Here is a 12,383-nt window from a genome sequence, read left to right as displayed (position 1 = left end):
TGCGTAGCATTGGGAACCCTGGGTAGCATTTGGGAATCTCATGGAAAAAGAACTGTAGAGCATATTGAAACTGAACTACAGAAAAAAAAAAGGTTGAGTCTCTGCATAACACAATTTCAAATGGTTTTCCTTTGTTTCCGGAAGCTGAGATGATGATCTTTTATTCTTGCAATCATTAGAGATCAACACTCTAGATGGGGGGGGGGGAGAGAAATAACTACAAAACTTTAAATACCCTGATTTTTATAAAAAATTTAAAATTTCCCTTGCATTTTCCTTGTTTTTTTTTTTATCAACTTTTATATTCATTGTTTCCCGGCTTTCCAGGTTCTCTCAGTGGTATGGCAACCCTGGGTAAGAATTGATGGCGCACAACTGATTGGATTTTAATGCAACCTTTTTGTGAATTTATTTCTTGATCACGTTTGATTAAATAAGAATTCTGTATATGTGTTATAAAAATCTTTACTTGTCGATAAAAAATAAGTGCAAGGTTGAATAAGGGGAATATATTTTGATGAAATAATTTTAAAAGTTAGCAATTTCTGATCATCTAGGAAGATTTCATCACATGATTCAGGTTTTACATGGCCTCCCCAAGAGTTTATAATTAGAAGGATCTGTTCCTTTTCAATATAAGCCTAACAATTTTTAAGATAATCAATATATAACTATGCCATCAGTTTTCCAAACCTTATAGATTTAATAATCATGTAGATTTCTTCATATTGTACTTTCTGATAAGTATAGTTTTTTTCTCTCCCCCCCCCCTTTTTTTTTAATTCTGTTATAAATGGATTGGTGTTGGCATACCGAAAAAGGGAGAATGACACGAGATATATTGGATGGATAAGTGTAAAATTGAAATTAAGGTTCTATAAAAATTAATTGCATTGACTTACCTGTATGGTTAGTATTAATAATATAGTCTTTGCTGAAATTAGCTATAAGTTTCAATGTCTATATTTGAAAAATCTCTTTGACAGTAACTGTTTCATTTTTCTCGACAAGTTTTGTTGCTTTTCATTTTTAAATTCTATGCTTGTTCTTGAATTTCTTTACCCACCTTTCGGAAGCTTTAAATTCAAAATCTGCAACTTGTCCTGCAGCTGTAAGTTGCAAGTAAATGTTGATTATTCCCTCTCGCTCCAATGAAACAATCATAAGTTCAAGAATTGATAGCTGCATATTTATCAGATCTGTTTGCCCCCTTTCTTATTTCTTCTTCCCATTTCGATAAATAATCCTTCCTTTCCAAACAACTAAAATCATTCATTGATAATGATTATAGATTCTACATAGGATGAACTCATGAGATGTTGATAGCTTTGATTTTATTCAAAGAAATATATTCTACATCTATTTTTCCTTCAAATTCATACTCCTCTGATAAAGCATTGCCTTCAATATTTAAAAAAAGTTCTTCATCACATGTGTTCATTTGCATGAATAAATTCATCATCACTCACAAGAATTTTTACAGCGAGTATGTCAAAAGTATTTTCATAAACTACTTCACCCATCAAAAATGTTTCACTAGAAATTGAAGTTGAAGATTCCAATACAATCAAATTATTTTTAGCTAGCACTCTTCCATAATAAACACCTAAATGTTTTGAACTCAATTTTGACTGGATATGATTTTAACAGGATTTCACTTTCTGTCTCCGATACATTTCCAGCATCTGCATGCACAGACATTTAAACTCCAAAATATATCTATATTATGTTTAATAAATTAAAGGATAATTTACACCAAAAAGCTTTCTTTCACAGCCTTTGCTCGAATTTGAATTATCATTAAAATTTGAACCAGCTGTCTATGCATTCAATAAATTAAAACTTACATTTTATTATTTCTTTTCGATTATTAAAGTTGGGAAGGTTTACTTACATTTGAAATAAATATCAGCTGCTCTTTTTAATCTTTGATATAAATAAGATTTTGTCGAATTAGAATTAATAATTTGTCATTATTAAAATACAAGAATTTAAAACTCTTAATTTTAGAAAATGATACAAGCAATTTAAATTATCTATAGCCATTTACGTTGTATTTTTAATTATTTTCCTTTAAAATTAAATTATAATTCAAATAAGAGAATAAACATTTACCTTTGCATAAAAAAAATAAGTAACACATTCATTAAAACCATCTGTAATTAAAGATTAAAGTATCATTAATTTAAATTATTTTGAAATTTCTTTTAAAAAAAGCTTTTATAATTATTTTTCTTTTAAGAATTAAATTCTAATTCAAGCACTAGGATAATAAACATTTACTTTTTCAAGGAAAAAAAAAACATTAATTAAAATTATTTGTAATTATTAGTTAAATTTGAATCATTAAAAAAATTAAAGGGATAAAATTCTTAGGTAGACTTAAACACTGTCCGTGTGAAGCAACCTCGCCCTTTTCATATCTCCATAATTCTGCTTTTATTGTTTGTGGTTGGCAAAAAAAAAAAAAAAAAAAATTAATAATCCTATACAGAAGCTTGTGACCAACAGATATCTAGTGCAGTATCAATGCAACTATTACAAAATAGTGGAATTTCACTTACTGTGGGATTCATTGACTAGTTTCCTCACATAATCATTGTATAAAGCTGCCTTAGCCGATATGATATGCAAGTAGCGTGGAGGGTTTCGGACATCTGAAGAAAATTTATCAACATGTTAGACAACAATCAGAATTGAAGAGTGACACAAATAGATCTTTTAAAAAGTGAAAACTTACCTTTCTCCTTCCCCCCTCTTTGTACGCCATATGTCACAAAATCATTTCTGGCTGAAAATATAGCTTGAACACCATGGAATAAATCTTCATCGTGAATTTCCTAAACAAAATATGATAAATCAAGCCAGCAAGAAGTAAAATTTTATAAATGAGAGAACAATAACTGTAATCCAAAGAATTATAATTAATGGTTTTAATTAAGTGAAAAATGTTTATAGCCTGTAATTTCATCGGTTTACTGATTCTTTTTAAACATAATTACCAAAACAGAGATTCCCGGATTTTCCGAATGGTTTGCCGCCATTGAACTTAAATATGTTATCACTTTTCTCGCGGTAACAGACTTGTTACTGCCAAAATTGATACATAATTTTTTTTTTTTTCAATAGGAGGAGGGAAAGAAATTTGATGATAGAATTACTGAAATGTGTGTAAATTGACTCATTTTTTTGCTGTTAATTTTTATTTTAGAGGTAAAAAATTTATCAATGTTTTGAAATTCGATTTTTTCTTTAAAAAAATTGAATTAATTTTAGCCAGCCGCGATGCAGTACAACTACTCAATTTCGAAACTATGCTGCTTGTTTTTAAAAAGTTCGTGTAGGAAGCACGTTTTATCAATATAGAAACAAATGTGTATTGTATATTTCCAGTTTTCTGAATTTTAATCATGAATAATAATCAAGTGCAGATAATTTAATATTTTTACTTAGAACGATTGATTTCTACTTATGAAAATAACGTTCGTCTTAGTACTAATAAATAATAATTTCCATATTTTTTTTTGTGCAAATTCAATTAATTCTAAAGTTTTTTGCTGTCCTTTATGATTATTATTTATTATGTCTGAAAAATCGGGAACTTCATCGAAAACTGTTGTTATTGCTGCAAAACCGGATAGAAAAATTTTTAGACCTAAAAAGAAAGCCATATCAGGTATCCCATCTGAAATATCAGAAAATCCGGAGATTTTGCAATCAATAAGCATTCTTCCTACCAATTATAATTTCGAAATCCCCAAAACAATCTGGCGGATAAAAAAGTGTGAATCAAAATGTGTCGCTCTGCAATTTCCTGAGGGTTTATTGATATTCGCTTTAACTATAGCGGATATACTTCAAACATTTACTGGTGTTGAAACAATTATTTTAGGCGATGTTACTTATGGGGCGTGTTGTATTGACGATTACACTGCTAGAGCCTTAGGAGCTGATTTGATGGTTCATTATGGACACAGCTGCTTAGTACCAATTAATAGAACTGAAAATATTAACATGCTATATATCTTTGTTGATATCAAAATCGATTTTTTGCACTTAATAAACACTATTGAAAAGAATTTTGAAAAAGCCCCATTAGCGTTGTTGAGCACCATACAGTTTGTTTCAACTGTCCAACAAATTGCATCTGATTTACAAAATCTTGGTTATAGTATTGAAATTCCACAAGCCAAACCCCTTTCACCTGGAGAAACACTTGGTTGCACTTCTCCAAAAATAAAAAAATCACAAAAAGTAATATTCATTGGAGATGGACGATTCCATTTAGAATCTGCAATGATTGCAAATCCTACTCTGGAATTTTTCAGGTATAATCAAGAATTGATTCATAATAATATTTTAGATTATACTCAAATCAATGTTGATTTTGAAAAAAATTTTGATTAATGTTGAAAACATGTTTAATATGCCTTTTTAAATTTTAATGTTACAAATATGAAATTACTAAAATATTTATTTAATTTTAGAATATTTTTAAAATCTATATAAGCTTACATTATCATTTGATCTAATAGTTAATTATTCACATCAAAAATCTAAATTAAATTCATACAAGTTTTAGTGACAATATCCAAACTGTGCAACATTAAAATATTAATTTTCATGAAACAAATCTATTATTGCTTGCTCATGTTTCTTAATTCTTCAGTCCACTCGAGGAATTCTGTAAAAAAATTTTTAGCATTGTTGTGATCTGTGTTCTCATTTTTCATTCTCATTTCCGACTAGAATAATATTAATTAACATTATCTTGTTTACTTTTGGCGAAACAGCAGCCTGTAATATGCCTGTATTACACAGCCATTTATATTGATTTATATAAGGTTGATTTGTTATGGTATGCCTAATCTAAATGCTGAATTTGTTGGAATCTTTTTGAATTACCTTATATAATAAAAATATAGGTCAGGATCTGTGTTTGTATATCTCAACCACAATGTTGTTATCTGAATTTTGCTTTTCTTCTTGTGTCCTTTCTATAATCTTATATTAGGCAAATTAATATTTTTATTCATATTGATATTGAAATAAAAATTCATTTGATTATGAATGAAAGATTTTGTATTTCTACTTAGTTCAGTTTTGTATTCATTTATTAAATAATAATTTTATTTCATTTTAAAATATAGATTTTAGAAAATATTTGTTAGTAATATTTTCATGTAGTACTACTTTAGTTCTGGGATAAATTTTATTAAAATGATTATTTTATATAAAAAAATATATAAATAATTCTGTATTTTATCAAATATTTATGGATGATCAGTATTATTTCAAAACTTTTGTTGCTATTTCTTTTTTTATAATATATTATTTCTTTTATGAGAAAAAGCTAGATAATATTTCATTATAGTCTATTTTCTGTAGGCACATCAAGGCCAAATTTTCTACCTCTTTGCCTGCAATGGTGTGGTAGACAACTGTGCCACTCTTTTTTTTTTCACACAGCTGTTAAAGTATTCCAATAGCTTTCTGCTTTATAGTTTGTTCTTTTGACATTTTTTCTTTATTTTGTTCTCAATTATATATCGATCTGTTTTTCACAAAGTAGCACTCAAGAGTCTTTTTTAAACTCTTCTATCATGAATAGGCCTGAATGTCTAGAGACAATCCGAGATGATTGTCTACAGTGTGTACAATTACTTAAAGGACTTGGTCTCATCCAAACTGAATGCTATGGTAAGAAAAATGTTTTTTGCAGACCCAGAATGTTACTGCCGAAATGTGGGGTGTTTCCTACAGAACGGTACAGCGAATTTGTTCAGAGGCAATAAGACTGCAGCTGCTGAATCTCTGAACTACATTCCAGTTTTCGAATCACCCAAGAAAAGAAATCCATGAAAAAGCCTATCACAGATTTGGATGATTTTGACAAGATTTTGATAGACGGAAATATCCAAATTAAAAGCTTGCTTAATTGAAAAAATTAATTTTCTGGATGCAAAAAATCATTATGGGTGTTTTTGAATAATTTCCGATTATCTTACAAAAAGGGCAATGATGGTTACAGTTTTTAATGGAAAGAAACAACATCATTGTTTCTAGAATTAAATTTTTGAGAAAAATGCACAAAGTTTGAGAAAATGCAAAAGAAACAATTCTTTATCCATGCCTGTGACATACCTTGACGAAACTTGGGTAAATGCTAACCATTCACTTAAATATTTTTGGCAAAGTTCAACTTACCAAGGAGGCTTGAAAGTACCATTGAGAAAAGTTACATCAGGAGTCACGAGGTAGATTCAATAAAAAACACTAAATTCATGCCAAAGATTAATATTTTGCAACTTTTCTATGCCATGCAAGGCGTTTTTAGCATCTTTATTAAAGAATGTGCAAGAAAGTTTTACGGTAACCCCACCAGATTTTTGGTTTTTTTTTTTCATTTTTATTTATTTATTTAAGAAAATATCTCCGATTCAACGATTGAATAAAATTGTTTGCTTACATTGCCATCTTAATTTTAAAGTCAAAATATTTATAATTTTCTTTACATTATAACATACAATTTTAAAATATTTATAAAGCTTTTATTAAATACCATACAAAATCTTCACAATTTTCAAATTGTTGCTACATAATCCAACTTTATGTCTTAATCCCATCTTCTTACTAAAATGTACTGGTATGAAACAAATAAGCTTTATCAAAACCATGGCAACAGAGAAGGAGAAAAAGTGAAGAGTGGGGAAATCGAGTGTCTTTGGCATGCCTACAGAAATTACACTGACTATAGTGGGGTTGCAGGAATCATGAAGATTAAATATTTAATTGCATTCTTTTAGTGAATTATTGTTATGGTATGACAAGGTTTGCTTGGGCCTACTAACAGAATATTAATAATAGCACCAAGCATTAAATGTAGAGGAAAAGAGACCAAACTTCAACAATTTTAGTATAATCTCAATTTTATAAGAAATATGCATTTTTTTAGTCAGTATTCAGCACCATAACAGAATCTTAAGAATTTCTGATCCTAAAAGGTCAAATTATGATCAAATGAAACCCACATCTGTTAAAATGTACTCCATCCATGGGGCATTTTTGAAGAAGGCATGGGGTAGTTTTCAGTAACTACATTGCAACTTATTTTACTGATTTTGGTCATAACTTTTTTTTGAAAATATAACAGATGTGTGGAAAATACTGTGAGTTATAAAAATTTGTTTTTAGTGAACTTTATTTTCTAAAAATATAAAGATGTTTAGTGGATTCTTAAAATTTTGCATTATTTTATAACTGCGCAAGGGAAATTTACTGGAAATGTGACAAAAGAATTAGCTTAAGAAGTTCCTCCAGTTCTGTGTGACTGAGGAATTTTTATTTTAATGCCATCTCTTCCAACACCTAATGCAATTCATTTCAGGGAAAGAAAGTGTCTAATTTCCTTTTCTTTATATGAATGTTACCCTGTAATTGTTTTCTTCTTTGCATTCTATTTGTCCTTCTAAAATTACTTTATTTCTCTTTCCAGTAAACTACAAGTGCCAGATCATTTATTTCTCTGTAATTTCCAAAATCCATATTTTCTTCAAATTCCAATCTTGTAGGATTGTGGTAAAAGAACTTTTCTTTCAGTATATGAAGATTCATCAAAGCTAAAGAAGTTTGAAATGCCCAATGTGGAGCTATCATTAGAATAAATTGTTTTGCTCTTTTAAATATATATATATATATATATATATATATATAGAATAGTGCATTCCATATGAGTCTGTTGCTGTTCTGAGGGACATGTCTTATTTAATTGCTTGCTTGATCTTTGCAATATCTTATTGTTTGTAGTTTATTGAAGTACCTTATGTAGGTTCTGACCATCTTACCTACATTTAAAAGGAATTGAATTAAATTAATACTTCTTAAGTATGAGAAGCATGTTTCAAAAGTGGTAAAACTTAATTCCAGAACTTTATTTTTATCTCTTCCACATGCATCCATTAACTTTAAAATGATACATACTCACTTTAAAAAAGGAGTTTCTAGTTGTTAATAGTATTGTTGGATGCAGAAATTCTTTTTGGTGAATTACTAAAATTTACTGCAGTAAATAAGGAAAACTCTGAAAATAAGTTTCATCTGTCACTAATCTGATCACAAAGTTTTCAACAAAACTCTGAGGGTACTTTTCAACAATATTGAAATCAATCCCTCTTCCCAAAGATTTATTGAAATCAAACCCCACATGCAATCATTAAGTTAAAGATATTATTGCCTTCTTTGGAAAAGAAATTTCCAGTTGTTAACAATATTTTTAGATACAGAAATTTGTAATAAATGTGGTGAATAAATTTGACTTCAGCAAATAAGAATGAGAAAAATTTTGTGATGAAAACAAATTTGAATTTTTTCTTAGTAGTCTCAAAACAGAGCTCATTCAGTAATAAAGCACATATGAGGGAAAATAGGGAGATGGCTATTGTCAGAAGTTGCTCTTTTCTGGAATTTTATTGACTGCCTGTTAGCCTCTGAAATAGAATTTGAAATGTATCCCTCTCTCCTCTATATTTCATATTGAATGTTTATTACCTGAACAAGATATTTTAACTTCCTTCTTTTCATATACATGATAGAAACGACTTATAATAGTAAAAAAAGTAAAAATTGTCCAACATATATTGTTAATATAGAGAAATATTCAGTTGTTTCAACATATTAGAAACTTTTAGATGTCTATTCTTAATTAATCATCTCCATTTAAAAATAAATCTGGAACAGAGTACATACATACATATAAAAACATTTCTTGATTTGTTAATCTATACTTATAATAAAGCTCAATGTGTGTGTGTTGGCGCTCTACAGGCCAGGTCATTTGACATACAGCTATCAAATTTGGTACATGTATACCTTAGAGGTCGGGAATGTGCACCTGGGGTCCCATTTTTTTGAAATTTTAATTAGAATTTTAATTATTAATTAAAAACTAACTTTCCCGCCAAAAAAAATCTTCCATTTTCCCCACCGCCAACTTTTTCGCCAAAAAAAATCTTCCATTTCCCCACCGCCAAATGAGTAAGGTTCAGTTTCTTTTTTCTCCCAATAGTAATGAGGCTAGGGTTAACATTTTTCGGCGGATTATTTTAAACGATTCTGTTTATTTTCTTAATGTTTTATGCATTTAAAATTAAACATTGTTAATTAATCCATGTTTCAGATTCATTCTGAAGTACTTTTGAATTAAAATAACACAGAATAAAGGAAATTAAAAATTTCTAATCTGCATAGTGTTACCCCAACTGGCGTAGAAAAATTCACGCATTTGCGTTACCTAACTGGCGAAGAAAATTCACGCATGCGCATTGTTCTGATTGTTGTCATGACAACCACTTTCAACGGATGATTTAAATTATTTTTAGGTTAGTTGCATGCTTTTGTAAGTAAATTGTATTTATGTTAGTTATATATTTTTTGTATATGCTTATAGTTTTAAGTACATCGTTTATTAAGTAGTTTTTTTTAACCTGTTTTCAATGATTTAAATTATTTTTAGGTTAGTTGCATGCTTTTGTAATTAAATTGTATTTATGTTAGTTATATATTTTTTTGTATATGCTTATAGTTTTAAGTACATCGCTTTTTAAGTAGTTTTTTTAAACCTGTTTTAGACCGATTATTTTAAACGATTCATTTTATTTTCTTAGTGTTTAATGCATTTAAAATGAAACATTGTTCATTAATCGATATGTTCATGATGAATCTGAGAAAATTTTGTTGACAAATTCTTGAGATATTATATAAATTAAGAAAGATATTCCTTAGTGCCCATAAAGTTTAAACGCTCAGTGACTCTATTATCAGTAATCATATTATTAAAAAAAATGCTTTGTTTCAGTAAAAAATATTATAATATTAATTGCAGATAAATCATTTACACTTTAATTTAAAGCATAAATTTTACGAGGGGTAACAGAAAATTAGAGAGATACATATCACGTTATGACTGAAGGCCTTTATAATATTATGAGTGAATTATATGACTATCAAAATGTAAAGTTTTAAAATATTTTGCTGAAGAATCTATTAAAGTTGGAATTGCATAAAATATTTAATTATTAAAATTTTAACGAACATTAAGATTGGCGAACCGGCTGGTCGCCAAAGGCGGCTAGTATATTATATGTCAAAAATTAGTTACGGAATAAATTTTTTTCAAGTAACTCATATGAAGCAATGATTTTTGTTTTGTCTAATTAATCATTTTCACTAATATAATAAATTTTTTTATTTGCTTTATATTTGTAGAGCATTTTATTAATTACTTATTTTTAAAACAAATTATTAATTTTTTTTTTTTAATTTCAGGTATAATCCTTATGACAAAAAGATCACTAAAGAAAATTATGATTATGATAAAATGATCCAGATTCGGCACAAAGAAGTTCAGCTTGCTGCAAACTACCAAAAATTTGGCATCATACTGGGAACATTAGGGCGTCAAGGTAGTCCCAAAGTTCTAGATTATATTCAAAACATTCTCAGGCAGAGTAATAAATGCCACATAATAGTGCTGCTGTCTGAAATTTTTCCTGATAAATTAAAGTTATTTGATAATATTGAAGCTTGGGTCCAAATAGCTTGTCCAAGATTATCTATTGACTGGGGATATTCATTTGGGAAACCATTGCTTTCTCCTTATGAACTTGCTGTTGCGATGAAGGAAATTATGTGGCAAGATAAATATCCTATGGACTTCTATGCATCAACTAGTTTAGGTTCTTGGACACCTAATCATGTTTCTTCAGTTATTGATAAGGATTCATGTAAGAGTTGTTCAGATTGCAGCTGTTCTAATAATAAAAAAAATTAACATTATATAATCTTGTATTTTATTATGAAATTATTCATTGGTGCATTATATATTAGTAGTATTTCATTATAATATACACTTTTAGAAATTTGACTAGTTGACCAAAATTTGAAGATAACTTTTTGTCCCAACTTGTCTATAAATGTAAACAGTACATAGAAGCTTTCTTTGCCTGAAATAATGGTAATTTTGAAACAATTTAAAAATAAACGTGTACAAAAATATTTTTTTATTATTTTTATTAATTAGCAAACTTGTACATGGTATTTTTAAAAAGTTAAGATTTTAAATTTCTGAATTAATTAAATAATTGAAAATCAGGTAGATTTCTGAATGCAAAAATTTATTTGAATGAAATGCAAGATTTAATAGATTAACATGATAATGTCAGTTTGTAATAAAAAAAGACAATACTAAAGTGAAAAAAAAAAAAATTGTAAAAATTTTCACATACATAAGAGCACTGATAGACTCAATGAATATTGACATTTTACTCTTCCAAGTTCAGAGAAATATTTGGAATGAAAGCTGACTTACTTTGATCATACATTCAGTCATAGTTCGACAAACCTTTTGGAATATGTTATTTGGTGATGAGCTTCTCTTTTAAAACCTGATGATTTGTCTGTTTAACATTTACTGATTGTTGTTGTTGTGGCTTATCCTCCAGCTGTCAGACGAGGTCCATTAGACCGTTGACCCGGAGAAAATCGAAGACCAGAACGCGGGGGGGGGGGTAGTATATGTCATCTCTGGAAAGTCACATCCACAATCCAGAATATGCTCGGCAGAGGCTTGCTGAACTTGGCATTTAGAGCAGACCGCAAAGGTCTTTCTACTCTCTAGAAACGAGAGACTTTTAGTGAGACCGCTTGCCAATCTGGATATTGCCGTTCGAGAGGCTCTATGACAATTGAGAGCAAACGAAATGCTCGACTGTTTGCCCGCATATCAGTGATGGCTAGGAGGGATCTTCCACTCCCTTGAAAGTTCAGCATTAACTATGGATTGATGTTTCAAAAAGCTGAGAGCCGAAGAGGAAGAACTAGAGCATAGAACATTTACTTATTCAACACCTTAACGTAAGATTTTCCTCCTTAAAATAGTTTGCTCTTTGTTCACGAATAGAAAAATGTATTATTGCAAGATTCAGTGATGTCTATATGATACTCTACAATCCAGACATTTTCTGTATTATCCGACAGGTGTCTGTTTTCTTATGTGTCAGATTGGAGAAAGTCTACTGTGTATCTGTCTGTTTATGTATGTATAGAGAAACGATAATTCCTAAAATTCTAGGTGCATGAAATTTGGGATGTAGACTTTCTATTATTATTATGGATGCTTATCAATTTTGAGATCAAATCCGTATTTTTATCCAAACGCGGATATGACATCCTCTCCGGAATGATTCTTGGGATCAATGCTAATCAGCATTGTTTGAGTGCACATGCAAACAACAACTGCGCGCAGTATTGCAGTTCTAAATCGCAAATTTCTTAGTCATTGGATATTGCGTAATCTTGCCAAAAACAGTTCCAGGGAGGATCTGAAT

The 12,383-nt window shown here is 29.2% G+C and overlaps 2 protein-coding genes across 2 annotated transcripts in view; one reads left to right on the top strand and one right to left on the bottom strand.

Annotated features, from left to right (window-relative positions):
* Positions 1-3,085, bottom strand: part of LOC129965910 (nuclear pore complex protein Nup85-like) — a 58,718-nt gene extending 55,633 nt beyond the window's left edge. The window contains exons 1-3 of the mRNA XM_056080188.1: positions 3,003-3,085; positions 2,741-2,840; positions 2,565-2,657 (exon numbers count right to left, since the gene is read on the bottom strand). Of these exons, the coding sequence (XP_055936163.1) occupies positions 2,565-2,657; positions 2,741-2,840; positions 3,003-3,044 (235 nt within the window). The 5' untranslated portion in view covers positions 3,045-3,085. The remainder of the gene's footprint in view (positions 1-2,564; positions 2,658-2,740; positions 2,841-3,002) is intronic.
* A 220-nt stretch (positions 3,086-3,305) lies between these two features.
* On the top strand, positions 3,306-10,832 carry LOC129966562 (2-(3-amino-3-carboxypropyl)histidine synthase subunit 1-like). The gene is made up of 2 exons (XM_056081011.1): positions 3,306-4,328; positions 10,324-10,832. Exons 1-2 carry the CDS (start codon positions 3,583-3,585, stop codon positions 10,826-10,828), a joined length of 1,251 nt encoding a protein of 416 aa, XP_055936986.1. The 5' UTR covers positions 3,306-3,582; the 3' UTR covers positions 10,829-10,832.
* The last annotated feature ends 1,551 nt before the right edge of the window (positions 10,833-12,383 follow it).

This window comes from Argiope bruennichi, chromosome 4 (assembly GCF_947563725.1).
Source record: "Argiope bruennichi chromosome 4, qqArgBrue1.1, whole genome shotgun sequence".
Lineage (NCBI taxonomy): Eukaryota > Metazoa > Arthropoda > Arachnida > Araneae > Araneidae > Argiope > Argiope bruennichi.
This window is presented reverse-complemented; position numbering and strand designations above follow the sequence as displayed.

Coding starts and splice junctions, on each gene's coding strand:
- LOC129966562 (XM_056081011.1), top strand. CDS start 3,583: ATGTCTGAAAAATCGGGAACTTCATCGAAAACTGTTGTTATTGCTGCA. Junction 4,329..10,323: donor CCTACTCTGGAATTTTTCAG/GTATAATCAAGA, acceptor TTTTAATTTCAG/GTATAATCCTTATGACAAAA.